The 15602-nt window shown below is 33.2% G+C and overlaps 1 protein-coding gene across 9 annotated transcripts in view; it reads left to right on the top strand.

Annotated features, from left to right (window-relative positions):
* The window catches only part of LOC142975609 (CUGBP Elav-like family member 1), a 425650-nt gene that overhangs the window by 278066 nt on the left and 131982 nt on the right, over positions 1–15602 (top strand). For all 9 annotated transcript variants that reach the window (XM_076118565.1, XM_076118559.1, XM_076118566.1 and 6 more), the window contains 2 exons: positions 1689–1809; positions 8546–8628. In XM_076118565.1, the coding sequence (XP_075974680.1) occupies positions 1689–1809; positions 8546–8628 (204 nt within the window). The remainder of the gene's footprint in view (positions 1–1688; positions 1810–8545; positions 8629–15602) is intronic.

The raw sequence follows: 15602 nt of genomic DNA, 5'->3' as shown, positions 1-15602 counted from the left end.
TTAATTTCATGTTTTTAATAAAGTGAACTCACTGATAGATTAGGAACTCAACCTTAATTATGCAAGAAAATGTCATTATTGTAAATGAGAGCTAAGGTTCACAAAATGTATTCCCATAAGTGTGGGCAGAGCGGCGATCAAAAGCTATTGTTTATTGGTATTCAGACAAAAGCTTCAGAAGCAAAGGTCATCAGGTCACCCCATTTACGTACGGTAGTAAACCGTTTTACCGCCTTTGTACTTCTTTTGATTATATTTCTAGATAATATATTAGTCCAGTACAACCTACTATCAGCAAAAGCCAGTAGTAGGCTGTTGTGGCAATTTTTTTTCTTAGTTCCGTTGGAGAAATTAATGGAGATAATAAAAAATCCTGCTTCTTACTATGAAGTAAATAAATCAATTACTTGTTCCACCATATACATGGTTTCTATAAACTGAACTGAAAAACAGCCCCTATCAACTCAACAAAAGATGCCAGAATCACAAAAGCATATTAAAGCGCATTATTCAAAATATATTTTTGTGTAACAAATGTAATCTCATAGATCTAAACATTTCGTGTTCGCGTCAATGACCTCTTTTATGTGACCCACATACACATACAAACATACATACACAGGTACCTCATGATAACGATAATCGTTCATGGGAACGCGAAATGTGTATTAAGATGATGGAAAATATAAGTTGCTCAATATGTCTGTATGTGTATGTTGTATGTATAGTCCATTTTAGTTGACTTTAGTTTGGCAATTCATTTTATTTCGTTTTATTAGGGGGGTGATTGTTCAAATATAAAATATTTTTTCTAATTTCATGGTTTTTGTTTATATTGTGCATACTTCGTAATTATAACTATTTGGTTAAAACTAATTGAAAAATGAAAATCTTGACCGTATTTGTTGAAGCTATAAAGCTGCAATTAAAGACTAGCCACTCTATAAAATCATATTTTTTTTGTAATAAAAATAACGAAGTTAATTAATCCCTCTCTTCGCAGTCTGGAATTAAAATTTTAATAATGTCATTCTAAAAACGTCCGCAAGTTAGTTCCAACATTCAAAACGTTCCATTTCTTGTTCCCGACGCGACTGGAGGAACGGAACAAAACGCACTCCGAACCAAGTCGCATTTAATTCATTTCGCTTCAAAGAAAATGAAGTTTGAAAATCGCAAATGAAGTGATGTGCCGACGTAATTAAAAATGTTCCGCGCGGTTGGTTCGCGTACTCGCCGCTAGATGGCAGGACAACTCCCTCTCCCAATTATGTCCCAGTGATTGCTTTATGCACCGAGTTTGTCGAGCGTGACTTATTAATTGTCCCTATTAATGTGAAATTTATGTTGTTATTGCTATTATCGTAACTTGTGCGTGATCATGTGTGTGATTCGCAAATGTTCCCTGGGTCATTTGATATTTTATTTATTTACTTCCGTATTAGAAAACACTTGCTTCAACAGTGACATAAAATTAACGTAGGAGATCTGACACATTTGAAAGTTCCTGCAACAGTTCTTGAGGGAATGCAACGCCCTCAACGTGTACTGACTCAGCGCGGTAGACTTAAAGCCCCGTTCTTATACCGCTAGGAGTCTCAAACCCAGCAGTTAGTCAACAATACGTTAAATTTACTCACCACTATATTCCTGGTCATTAAAATAATGTCTTCTGTTTGCAATTCCAGATGTTCGTAGGCCAAGTGCCTCGAAGCATGGACGAGAACGACCTAAGGTTGATGTTCGAGGAGTTCGGCAGAGTGCACCAGATCAACGTGCTCCGGGATAAGATCACTGGAGCCAGCAAAGGTTTGTACTGCTTTATATTATACAGGTACACTGTACAACTACCCATACAGGTACAGGTACAAGTTTAGCTACAAGTACAGGTACATGTACAGGTACAAGTACAGGTTTATGTACAGTTACAAGTACAGGTACAAAGATACAGGTGCAGAGGTACAGGTACATAGGTACAGGTACAGAGGTACAGGTACTTTAGAAAATGACTGTGACTATTTTTATAACGGGAGCTGTAGTTTTATTGTTAGTTTGTTAGGGGATATTTCTATTAGTGGAGATGCAATATCTGGTAATAGTATTTAGGTAATTAAATAGGACCCTACATTATAAAGTCAATAACCCAAACATCTGTACCGGTATACATACGATTCAAATATTCACAATCGATATTCATGTATGTACGCAAATCAAACTTTCACGACCATGTGAACCATCAAACATAAATGGACTATATTTTGGCATAGCTCCAGATTTGTACTGAAAATATTTAAACATACATAAATGAAAGAGGTTACATTAAATAGTGATTAATTCGATAAATTTAATTCCGGTTAAAAGACTCAAAACTACCTTATTTACTCTTACCAAGTCAAAGTTAGTAAAATGAAAGCTAAAGATATTTTCCGTTTTATTTGTATCTCAAGTGATTTGTCACCTGTCCACCAAATATTATAATAATTACAGTCATATTAAATTAAAACTTTTATGTTCGTATGATATATCGTAAAGAGTTATTAAGTTTTCTAACCATTCTTGCTAAAGTAGTTTAAAAACAGGCGTAAATTAAGTTGACCATTGTATAGAATTTCATAGCAGGGAATCGCTCTACACAAAAGGGACGATTTAGTATTCGTATAATTAATAGCAAAATGACAATCAAAATAAACAATATCAACGGATTACTTTCGTGACATTTGAAATACAAAACTCGATTATTCTCATCTCGAGTTGAAATTAGAATTCGTTAATTTTAGTATCAGTTTCGCAGAATATCGTTTTGGAGATGAACCGTTGCGACCGTCTTTATTCTAATGAAGTTATGCTTAGAACAAAAGATATTCGTAGCGGAAGAGATATTGGAGAATGCTAAGGTGTATTCATACTTAAATCAGTTTAGATAAACGAATTTCTAAAGCATCGAATTTAAAAAATCGCTCTTCAATAATGTTGTAAATTTAAGACAGAGTCTGGTCGTTGTTTTTGTCAATATTATTATAAGCAGGTTCGATAAATATAATTAGAAATACATATTACCTGTCCTGGGTCAAATTTTACAAAATCTAATTTGTGAAAGAAAACTACCGAAACAGTGATAAAACCGTGGAAAATAAAAATATTTTTTAAGAAGGATACTTTTATAGTTTTGTCAACAGTTGCCAACAAAAACGATTCTCATCTATTACTATGAATCTAAATAAAATTATATTTGAAACAAATCACAGAAGCAGAATCAGCCGTCGCGTCATGGCGACAGACCAAACTCGCTCGTATGTTAAACCGCCCTAACTCAGTACTGAAGTAATAAATTAATTTCTCTCATATACCCCGAAGCCTTATAATGTCTTTGTCTGGGAGAGTATCCAATTATACGACTCTGCCGTCGAAGGCAACAGTTTAGATCTAATTCTAGCACTCCGTGTTACTAATACGTATTGAATTGTTACTTTGAATTTAGTTTTAAATGTGAATTTATTATTAAGATACTGTCAAGTAGTTTTTTGTAGTGTGATCCATTAGAATCATGCTAAGAATAGCTAAGGTAGAAGAGTTTAGCAACTTGAAATGGTTTTGGGTAAAGAAGTAGTGATTCAACAATACGATCAATATTTTATCAATTCGGTATAAAAAAAAAGTTTACTTGACATTGCTTGAAAAACTATTAATGAACTGACTTTACATATAAGACAAACGTAAACATTTTTTTTCTATTAATAACACTTTTTGTAAAATATTTCTAAGAAGACTGACTTTAACAGTTGCCTTTAATATATACTTATTGATTTTAATGATTAGTACTTCTTCTGTTTCTATCAAAATTATATTGAAAATTAACACCAATCCTTAAAAAAGCTTTTTTTATTCCTAAAATAAAGTAAACCTAAACTCTTTCACCTATTAAAGGCTTAATTACAAACGAACCAACTTTTAAAATTAAACCCGAATCCAAATTACTTATTAATGTAAATATCTGAACTCTTAATCAATCGTTTAAAAGTTTGACTTATTCAGCTAATACCAGTCTAGGTTTTGGTTTTAATTTCGACTATTTTAAATGTTTTACCAACTTTTTGGCAACTGTCTTATTTAAAATGGCGAAGTTTCGCCCTTTTGTTGGAGGCGTAATTATGAAACTTTCATCTGTCAATCTTCATTAAGTAATTTGAGATCGGTATTCGCTTTATGTTTGGCGAGAACGTCCTTGGGCTTTGGGTTTGAGTGATTAACTTCTGTTCTGTCAATTGTTTGAGATATCAAAGGATTCGACGATGTTCTGTACTTAATTGACGCTTCAACACTTCATTACTAAAGTTGTAGTTACATTTTTGATTAATTTCTGGTATAATTTTTTAAAATAATTTTACTACATTACTTTTATTTAAGTTCCTTTTGAAATCGTACACTCCCGAGTTAACAGAATCTATAACATAAAATTTGGAACTTAATATATTGGATATATTAAAGTGACTTGTCACTGCATTTGATCAAGCTAGGTTTTGAGATTTGTAAGTGCGCCACATAGTTTGACACAATTTGTGTAGTATAAAGTATAATTTAGACTTATTTTAAATGTAACCTAAATCCGAAGTCCGAAGATGACAATACAAAATCCACTCTTATATGTGCAAAAATTGCAGTTCAATTTCATTTGATCAGTGTATGCACATACGCCTTTTTAAAATTGCTTACCCATTATAAAACATGTTCGATGTGGAAGCGAAAAATCGCGACATTTCACACTGGCAGTACAGACCGTGTGAATTTGTTACATTGCTCTCTGGTAACAGATTGTAGTTCATTTCTCTCATTCACATCGTTCGATGAAACTGTAACTATCAAAGTTTACACTGTTAAATCGCCACTGTATTTCGTAGCGGACACGCTACGCTGCTACGATAAATCGTAGAGCTTGTAGAGCTTTGTTTTAAGTTCGATGGTCGGCTACGGAGATGATTTACGAGAACGTTTATCAAAGTGATTTTTAATATGTTGACTTTTTCTGTGATAAAATTTATTGATCCTTAATACTCTTGTTTTAAACTTTTATGCTTTTGGGATAGTGTAAACATATACCTTTCTTTAAAACCCGAAAAGAAAATCCATATGTTAAAATGTAATTTTATTTTCGCATGCATTGAAAAAAACTACTTTAATAATGACCATTAAGTAGTAGTTAAATGAAATGCTTTTTATTATTTATGCACTTCCATATTAAGTATAGCTCAATATTCACTCAAGACCTCAGGATACGAGTACATCCTACATACATTTACCATCTCTCGAATATCTAATAGTACTTGTATGCGTATAATACATAAAGGAGGCTTTATGCGACCACATTGTCTTACTCCTGAGGCAATTACGTCACAGTATATTCAGAGTAATTGGTCTCCTTTCATTAACTAAAATACCTCTCTATTACAATAGTTTCAACTGAAATACGATATTTTTCATTCTTACAGTGGCAATATAATATCATGTTTTACAAAATAAAAAGTTGTAAGAATTACTATGGTTATGACAAGAGGTTGCAAGATTTAAGATACATGAACTAGCCAGAGTCGTTAGAAAGTACAATCTATGTTAATAGAATATTTGATTAAATTTAGAAGATACAAAAATACATTAAAAAACCTGTCACAATGATACCCGTCGTCGATTACCCATTATATTATCCTAAATTTGTTTATTCCCACGTCACTATCAACATTAAAAGATTACCATCATAATAATATTTCAATGAACGTTCCCATAACTCGATTATAATAAAAATTGAATAGACAAAGGTGTTTCGCTTCAATATGTGTTGTTCCAACATTGTTCTTTCACAATAGGTCATGTTTTTCGCATTTATAATACATGTTGACAATTTTGTTTGTCCTGTTATTAAAGTCTTTTGTGCGAAATAACCCCCCACTTTTTCCACTTGTGTTAAAACCCCACTTTTTAAATACACCCCTCTTTTTCCACTTGTGTTGTGCGTTGTCTCCTTTTGTTAGGTGTGGGACAAGGCTCAACTCGAGCGTTTTGTACTACAAAAATAATGTTTAAAAAGGTTTATTGTTTTATATTTTGACGGTGTCACGTTATTAAATTTTTGTGGGGGATTTTGTTAAGCGATTGTTTATGATGGTGAAAAACAAGATGTTTCTTTGCTAACTTTACAAAGCGGTTTATTTTTGTACCAATATTTTGTGCAATATTTTAGACGTCACTAATATTTTTTGAGTTTTATATCTAGGAAATGTTACTATGAACAAATAAAATTGTGTCCGTAACCACAGAAACTAATTTTACTCTTCAAATATGAAATATTTGGGACATGAAACTTTACGGATATTGCAAATCAAATATCGTTGGGAAAGGTCAAACTAATCAGGAATTTGCAGACATTTTCAAAACCAAAATGGGTACTACATCCTAAACTTTGTTATTACTCATGTTTTAGATACCGCAAATAGGCTTTATTGCTATACGAAAGGGTTTAAATAAAACCCTTTTTAGGTACCTAACGGTCTAACCTTAAACCTTATGCGGTGTTCATAAACAAAGTACTACTAAAAATATTTCCGGAAATACCTAATTTACCCCTTTTGATTATTCTACAAAACTATTTAATCCATTCAGGCTATTTTTAAATTAGACCAGTTTTACTAGTCATTGAAATTAAATTGACTAGTCACACTATAACACAGTCTAGCATTTTTTATCAGTCAATATTTTTAATGGTACGAGTAGGTCTTTTGACAGCTTTTGATTGAATTTTTGATTAACACAATTTAATTTTAAATTTAAGTTTTGTAAAAATGCGAACGTAAAATACACGTATGAAAATAAATATGAAATAGCCAAAACATTCATATTATTTGCAAAGTCTTCCTGTTGCGACCATTTATTTTACGTACTACAAGCATGACTTTCGAGCGAAAAGATTAATTGAAAAAATTCTAGTAATTAACAAAAGCCATAATCATTGTATTTAAATCCTCAAGTATACTTGCATTGTAAATAGTGTTCGTGTCATAATCATGACTCAGTGTTACACGAACTCGTTAGCCCGTCACGCTACTCGCTAGTAGTCGGTAGTGAACGGCACGTCGATCATTCTGCGGTAGAAGCCTTCTACGTGTAAATACAGCCTGCTATCGCTTGCTAATTGAGTTAGGGTGAAACTTAACTGCTTATTGTTAAGTAGAATTTAAACAAGGGGCTTGGGAGTACTGTAAATTGTGTAAAAAATATGGTCCAACAAATTAGTAGAGAGCCTTGCATGGAAGGTTTACGGCTGACGGAGGTATAAAATAGTTATAATTTAGCACATAGGTGATCTGCAGTCTTATGCAACTGAGAGCCGCCTGTTTGATACAGCTATTTTGTTAAGGAAGTACAATGAATTCATTATTACGATCTAGAAATGACGAGGCTCTTTAAAAAGTTGTGGGACTAAAGTCATGTGATTTGTAATCTTGAGCTGCATTCTGTACTTATGATATTAACAAAACGACGAAGAGTCTAGTAGGGACTTAATTTCAAGTCACATTATTTTGATTTTTGATTGACTTTTTACTCATATCTGAAGTAGATTAGCTTCACTATCGAAGATTTGGCATCCTTCTAGGTTTTAGGAATCTTACAGATTAAAATTTTACACAAAAATGATAGTCTGTTTCGATAAAGATACTAAATGAGTTAAAAATGTGCTGTAAATATACGTTAAGAAATACTTAGATTGTTTGTTAAGCTTGCGATAAGTGAATACTGTCCGTTTTGAGCTTTTAAGAGTCGCTTGTAAGTTGTGTGTGTGCAAACGTTCTTTTTCAGAGAAATATAGTTATGTACGAAGAGTCTATGTTTGTATGCAACACACTGCTTCAGTGGCTCTTAATGATTTTAATAACTGTGTATTAATTGTATATGTTCACCTTATGTCAGACTTTGTATAAACGCTTTGTAAATAGAAGCTTAATTAATTGTAATTAATTTGTACATATTACAATAAAGACTAAAACGATTGAAGGAAAAGGACACAGTTTTCAGTACCTAAAAAAAATGTCATAATGTCAAATCGTCTTAGGAACATTGTCAAAATATATCCACTTGCAAACACTTAGTTGGTTAGCAAATAATCGACTAAGTTTACGGATTATTTACAAAAAAAAATAGCTGAGTTTTGTAACAATATACATCGTTTTTTGAATTAGCCTTAGCTGTTAATTGTTTTATAGTACCGATCGTTTGTCTTTTATTGTAATATATCGCTCCCCTAGATGAAAACTCCACTAAATCAAAAAAAACATATGTTCAGAAACTGATAAAAACTGATTTTGTATATCTTAGAAAATCAGTTTTTATGAGTTTCTCAAAAGAATGTTTTTTTATTTTAGTGGAGTTTTCATGCAGGGTTGCGATATGAACATTTTGTACAAAACGTGAATCAACAACGTCTGAGGTAAGGTGTGTTTGTAGGCAACCCCCTGTATGTGATGTGTATGTCATGTTATGTACGTGTGCGCTTCTGTTACAGGGTGCTGTTTTGTGACGTTTTTCACACGCAAAGCGGCGTTGAAAGCCCAAGACGCTTTGCACAATATCAAAACGTTGACGGGGGTAAGTGCGTTTTGTTTTATATGTTTTTTTTTATATTATTTTTTTATATGTATTTCCTATTGTTGAGTGTGTAGTTTCTTTACGTTTTAGGCTTTTGTACATAACCGCCGTCATTGACATAAAAATTTGTTGACTACCATTAATTCGACCATCTTGTTAAACAATTAATAAATAATTGGTACAAGTTTTAACAACTACAGTTTAGCCGTTGATAGAAGCATCAATCAATCAATCAAGCTTATACAGAATATTATTACGTCTTCGATATTAAAAAATGCTATCGGTGGTTAAAAATATAGACGATTTAAAAATAAACTACACACTCTATTATTTTTAAAGAAACCAATACGTTAACGAAACCAATTATTATTTTTAGTAAAAATTCTGTTATTTTTAATTTCATAGAAGCGTAATGGTTTTTCTAATATATTTTTGTTATCCAAATAAATGTTGAGAGTGAATATTCTGAACGAAAAATCACGATAAAATAAAATTATCAAATCGTTCATCTTAAAAAATAATACGAATTCGGCATTTCGAAGCCATCAATTGACTATCCATTTGTCTTTATAAGTACTTCGTTTTCATATTTATCTGAAAACCATTGAAGAGTATTCAATACATTTTATTTCAAAAGATAAACATAATGTAGAGACACAATCAATCACTTGTAAGAGACTGTTTTTTTTTCTTATTTCTATATTGGATAAAAGTAAAAGTAAAGTAAGACCACTTATGCCTTTTTAATACTGATAGGATTTTTATATGGTAGTTTTAATATAGAGATGCATACATACAATCACAACTTTTTCCGATAAGGGTAAGCTGAGACCATATAATAATAAAGAAGAAAATGTTATAACTCAAAAATTCTTTGAAACTATTTTATTGGAACATTTTACTGCACTACAACTGATATAGGTTAAGTTTAGTTTTACTTATTACATAAATATAAACAGTTTCTTAAATCTTTGATGGACATAAATGAAGTGAGAACACTTTTTTATTAATAAGTGCTTGAGATATAAACACTCCAATATTAATAAATTACTATCGCCTTTTCAAACCTGTAATTGTTTCTTGGAACTATCTTGAAGCTATAAAAAGCGCATCCTGTGCAATAACCTGTTGTATACTATGATGATAGAAAATTTATTATAAAAAATAAGCAGGGCATGTTATTATAAACGATCTAATTGGAGTGAGTACTAGTTGAACGAGAAATTTAATATAACAAAAGGGTGCAATTTCTAAGGAAAAGCATTATTATAAAGTGATTCTTCGTAGAACGAAAAATATTATAAATAAAACTAGCCGACCCGCGCAACTTCGCTTGCGTCACATAAGAGAGAATGGGTCATAATTTTCCCCGTTTTTGTAGCATTTTTTACTGGCACTCTGCTCCTTTTGGTCATAGCGTGATAATATATAGCCTATAGCCTTCCTCGATAAATAGGATATCTAACACTGAAACAATTTTTCAAATCAGGCCAGTAGTTCCTAAGATTAACGCGTTCCAACAAACAAACAAATAAATATTATTATATAAAATATAAAATAATGAAGTAGAATGAGAAGGGTTTCGGTTCTAGCAAAGTAGTTTAATAGGGACTTTCGAATTTCTCTGAAAGAGAATATTATCAATAGTAACTTATAGATGGTAGTAACTTATACCTTTATCACATCGGAAACTTATCACACACAAATAACAAACACTATCTAACAAAAGGACATCAAGATAAACGTCAATAAGAATTAATAACATCATTATTAGTACCTGTTGCGTGGTCAGGCGGGTCTGTAACAATTTTCTTTATAGCTCTGCGGAAGGGGGGCGAACAAACACACAATTCGATACTCGCGATTGTTATCGAACACAATCGAATTACAGACTTTCGCTCTGTCTACATCCCCCCGTAGATAGGGCTAGCAGGAAAAACGATCAAAAATTTTAAAGGATTGCGATAAATGTGTAGTTTGTAATTGTGTATTGTTGAAAATCTGCAAAAAAAATCATGATGCTTTGATGATTCCTGTTTGTGGTTCAAAGACACTTTCATTTCCTGTAAGCGTTAATTAATTCTATCTGTTAATTAGATTCTCATTCGGTATACACTAGCTAAACTGAAATATTAACAGTAAACATTAGCTTGACTAATTAGTAACCCAAAAGTTTGTACGCTTCAATTATTTTTATGAATAGGTATCTTAGTAAAGATAAATAAATTAATCGAAAAGACACGCACAACTGATCATTACATTCAAAAGATAATAGTTCGAAGGACCTTACCCTATAAAACTGCCAAAATATTGAACGAAATACCACCACAAGCAGGAAAAGTACTACGGATTAAGTTCCGCAAAAAGGACATTGTTTTGCCAACCCTACCGCAGTCTCGTCTTCATCTCGGTGATAATTCGATTCCATTATATTATCGGAGGGGTTTTTTCTCTCGATTGATTCTCGAAACGCCCCATTTTCGATAGGAACGAGAACGGCAGGTGAGCGACCCAGCGTCTTAAGATACGAAAAGAAAATATTTGTATAGTGCCGCCTGCTTCGTTGTATAGAAACGTTACGTGTTGTTTTCTAATTTTGGAGGTGATGTTTTAACCGAGAGGTGTAAAAGAAAACTTGTTTTATGCAGCAAAATAATCATTAAGTTAAAATGCGAAAAATTCTATTGTTAGCGAACTTTTTGCTAAATTCTGATGCGGTAATCACTGTTACAATTAGGGAGGTAATAAAAAAGTTTTAGTTATTATAAGCTTTAGAAATCATCTGAATTATGTTCTAAGTAGGTAGTTTGCACTATTATATCACAATACAGTATACACATTGTATAACTCGCTGAATCAGTAAAGTACTCGAAGCGAAAAAATTGCATAAACTATACTTGTGTCACCGTTCTCGATGTCTTACAGACAACCTTCCCTTCAATATTTATCTTCAGTATCCAAAAGTCACACCAATCATAATTCTATACTTCGAAAGTAACTAAAAAAATGTCCTAAACTATCAACGCCATCTCTCGGCACAAGTAACGAAACTGGTATATTTACTTTATTTATTATACGGTTGTTGCCAGAAGGTGAATATAAATACACTAACGTTTCGTCTCTCATAATGTTAGTCCCATGTAATAGGAAGCAAGCCAATAAAGGGTATATCACCAAACTCCGGGCTACTATTGAAAGTATACAAAAACTAAACTAAAACTTGTACCGTGCCAGTTAAGCTTTAAATAAATAATAGCAACTCGAACTTTAACTAGGAATAATTTATGTGTTCCACTATCTGAGAGTAGTGCGGGTCCAAGGACGAAATCGTAAATTATTGTAATCCAAAGGTAGGCTTAATCTCGATGTAATCGGTTATTCTCGAATTGGACCAGTTCGGTGATTACGGTAGAAGTAAATGATTTATGACCGGGATTTCGAATACACTTGGAATATTAGGTTTGTGGGAATGTAGAAAAGGCTTAGGTTAAGTACGTAGGCTTATAACATGTAGACGTAGTGAGCTTACAAAAATTGATATTTGGTATCTAGATCTTCAAAGCCTTCATATATGGAACAAAAAATGCATAAGTAACGGCAAAATGTGTGCTTTACTGCTCTTCAAACATTACTACAGTGATATGTTGTATAGTATATATATTATGTAGACAAAAGAAAAGAAGAAAATAAAAATCAACGAATAAAATTCTCAAAATAGACAGCCATCTCACATCTCAATCGAACCCCCAAAACTTTGGTAAAATTCAATTCAGTCTGTATCAAGTACCCTTGCATATATTAAATATTTCCAACATTATTCACTGTCCAAAAACTACAACATACAATGCGGCGACCCTTTCGTGCCCCAAGTTCGGGTGCAGCGACGTCTTGGCGAACATTTTTGACATAGTTGGACCTTACCCATTGATGCGGTTAAGGCGGCCGCGGGCTTAAGGCACCGGGCGGGTGGAATCGACGAGATGAATTCGTGGAATTTTTCCAATTAGTATCGCTTCATATTTTATGGGTAGTATAATGGATTATCTGATGATATTGCGGAGTACTTGCAATTTTATGGTAAAAATTATTGACGAAAGAAAAGGAATTAATAAGATAGATAGATATTTCTTTTGTGTTTGTATTCTAAAAATTAACTTCGTTTTACAGAGATATTACGAAAATTAGGGCCTTGGAAACAACCACTAAAAGGATAAACAATTTAACATCTTTGAATAACTTAAAACTTAATAAGCTTCACAAAACTTGCACACAAAACCAAACCCTGAAAACACGTTCACAACCCTACTCCTAGAAAAATATCGCTGAAAATAATTAAATAAAAGAAGTTTGTTCCCGTTGCCTGTCACTTACAGTTACCCCACCCCAGTATAGTATATTATTTAACCTGAAAATAACCTTTTACCGAACAAATCAATCAACTACAACACACGTCTGTATCGAGCGACCTACCTTGGACATTGTCACACTGTGAGCGAGTAAGCGATTTTTTATAAGAAAGCACTTTTTTCATCTAAAATAAAAGGTTAAACTACTTAAACAATTATGTAGTAAAAGTTAACTTTTAATTTATTTAGTCAAGGATAACTCGTGTGTTTTATTTTATGAAATTTGGCTGTTTGTCTATGTTTGACTGGTACTTATTGTCGTTTGTTGTGAATTTCGTCGAAAGCGCCTAAGAAAATTGTTATCATGAGTAAAAGTCTATTATACTAAGAAAATGTAATGAGTATCATGAAATAGCATCTAAGCTGCATTTACTTCAAATAGCATAGTACCTGATTAATAAGTCACTGCTCTCTATCCGCTACTCGCTCGCCGTAGCACATACGCCTTACATTACATATACGTTCGGCCGGACGTGTTTGACCGGGCCGGACACGGCCGAACTTTGATCGATAGCCCGGATTTATGATCCGGTTTCCCCCGTCTTAAGTAATTGACCGGCCCCATTAGAGAGGTGGCCTTTAGGGTTCCGTGTGCTACAAACATTGTTCGAAGTTCTGATGTTTGGTTTATCGTGTGTTCAGGGTTTTATTATTAATTTTGGCTTTGTTGGTAGCTATTTAAAGAGGGTACCTTTGTATAAGTAAACTGGCCTTAATGTAGTGGAGGTTAAAGTTATTGGTGCGTACAATTTGTTGGATGCGTTCAAGGGGGTTGATGGCTCAGGGTGGGGTTCTGTCCAAGGTTAGATGTTTTTATTGCTTTTTACTTTTAGAGGCAGTATTGATAAATTACTTTCGGTATTTAATCAGATTCTTAAGAATAAGTTGATTGAAGTGTTAAATGTTTTATACGACAATCTTTTCCACTTTTTCATTGAGCCTTTATAGGAATATCGTCCAAACAAATCAAGTTATTACCTGCCTACGTTTGCCCCAAAATAGCAATTCTCAGATTACCACAAAAAAACGTTTTCAGCAAGCACGTTCACGTCTCAAATGTTAAGATTCTGAAACGCGGTATAACACATAAAGTTAGCTTTAATGTCTTTTATTGCCGGCCACTAGCTAACCCTAACAAAGCTATTGTGGGCACAGACGTACCGGAGCATACAAGTGGTGCATTTGTGACCCACAGCATGGAAAGCAAAGGCTACTAAATGATGGAATTGTTTCGAAATTACCGCACGCGGCGACGGGTTGCGATGTCCTCGCCTCGCCCTTTAAAAGTAGATAGATTGACAGTTTAGCTAAAACTTTGGAAGGTTTGAATAGGCTTTTTAGTTTGTTTTTCGTGTAATGTGGATAAGATTTTGAAAGTATTTACTCTAATTTAAAGTTTACGATATAATGTGCTATTTTAAAACTAGTTTTCAAATGTCATGAACCCAAGGTAGTTGTCCATTAGATAAATTGAAAATTAATTAATATTAATTACTTTCACATTTTAATCCTTACCGCAGTGCTTAAGGTGTGCTGGAAGGTTATGGGTTCGATACCAACAAAAAACAACTACTTGTAGTTTGCACAAATTTTTGTTCCCGGGCTGATTCAACTGTGCTTTTACCTGGTATGTTTATAAACGTCAATTAATACGAGACATGTCTTTAAGACATTTCTTCTTCCGTAGCCCAAAAAGAACCTTAACTAATACACGACAAACTTCACTAGTCTTACCCTCGAATCTAGTACACACCAGACCCTTCAGACCACTTGACATCAGCCTTAATGATATAAGTAATCTCATAGTTGTACTGTAACTCAATAAGGCGATTACCAGCCGGCTCACGTGCTCACATCTATGCCCGTAGTGATAGTGATTAAGCAATTTGCTTGGCCTTAGTCGATTCGTCTGAGAATCGAATGGCATTAGTCGAATTGTACCGATTACTTCCTTGAAATGCGATTAGATTGAGAGATTAGTTTTAGTAAAGTGGTTTGGGTCGATTGGCACCTTTTTATTAATAGTATTGTAGCTAACTACCTGGTAACTGGGTTATAGTAACTAAATACTTTTAATCTGCTACAATCATTATAGTAGCACCTTTCAGTCTATGCTTTCGGTCACTTGGTGCATTCATACGGGCACTTACTTTTTTGAGCATAATTTTGGTGACATGATGTCGATGAAAAGACGTTTGACTTAGTATTTTTACTTATCGTTACAAAAGTGTAATCCTTTATTGACTTTCCGCATACAGAGATCAGTAATACACAAAAAAAAAACAAATAAAATCCCCGGATTGTTGCCTAGAACACAAAACGGGCACTAAAGAAAAACCAGAGCCGTTTTTATTGACCAATTGTAGGTATTACACGAACGCCGATAAAAACCGATACCAATAAGTAGGATAAAGTATAAATTCCTTTTACAACCCCTGAAACCTAAAATGATAAAAGCCAGGATTTTTGGCGAAACGCTGCTGTATAATACATTATTACCGTAGGAAGAACAAAAGGCCTAATTTAGAGGAAGCGAAGGAAGCAACATTGTAACACAAATTTAATCAG

The sequence above is a fragment of the Anticarsia gemmatalis genome, chromosome 9 (genome assembly GCF_050436995.1).
Source record: "Anticarsia gemmatalis isolate Benzon Research Colony breed Stoneville strain chromosome 9, ilAntGemm2 primary, whole genome shotgun sequence".
Classification (NCBI taxonomy): Eukaryota; Metazoa; Arthropoda; class Insecta; order Lepidoptera; family Erebidae; genus Anticarsia; species Anticarsia gemmatalis.
Note: the sequence above shows the minus strand (reverse complement) of the source record. Positions and strands in the feature narration are given on the sequence as shown.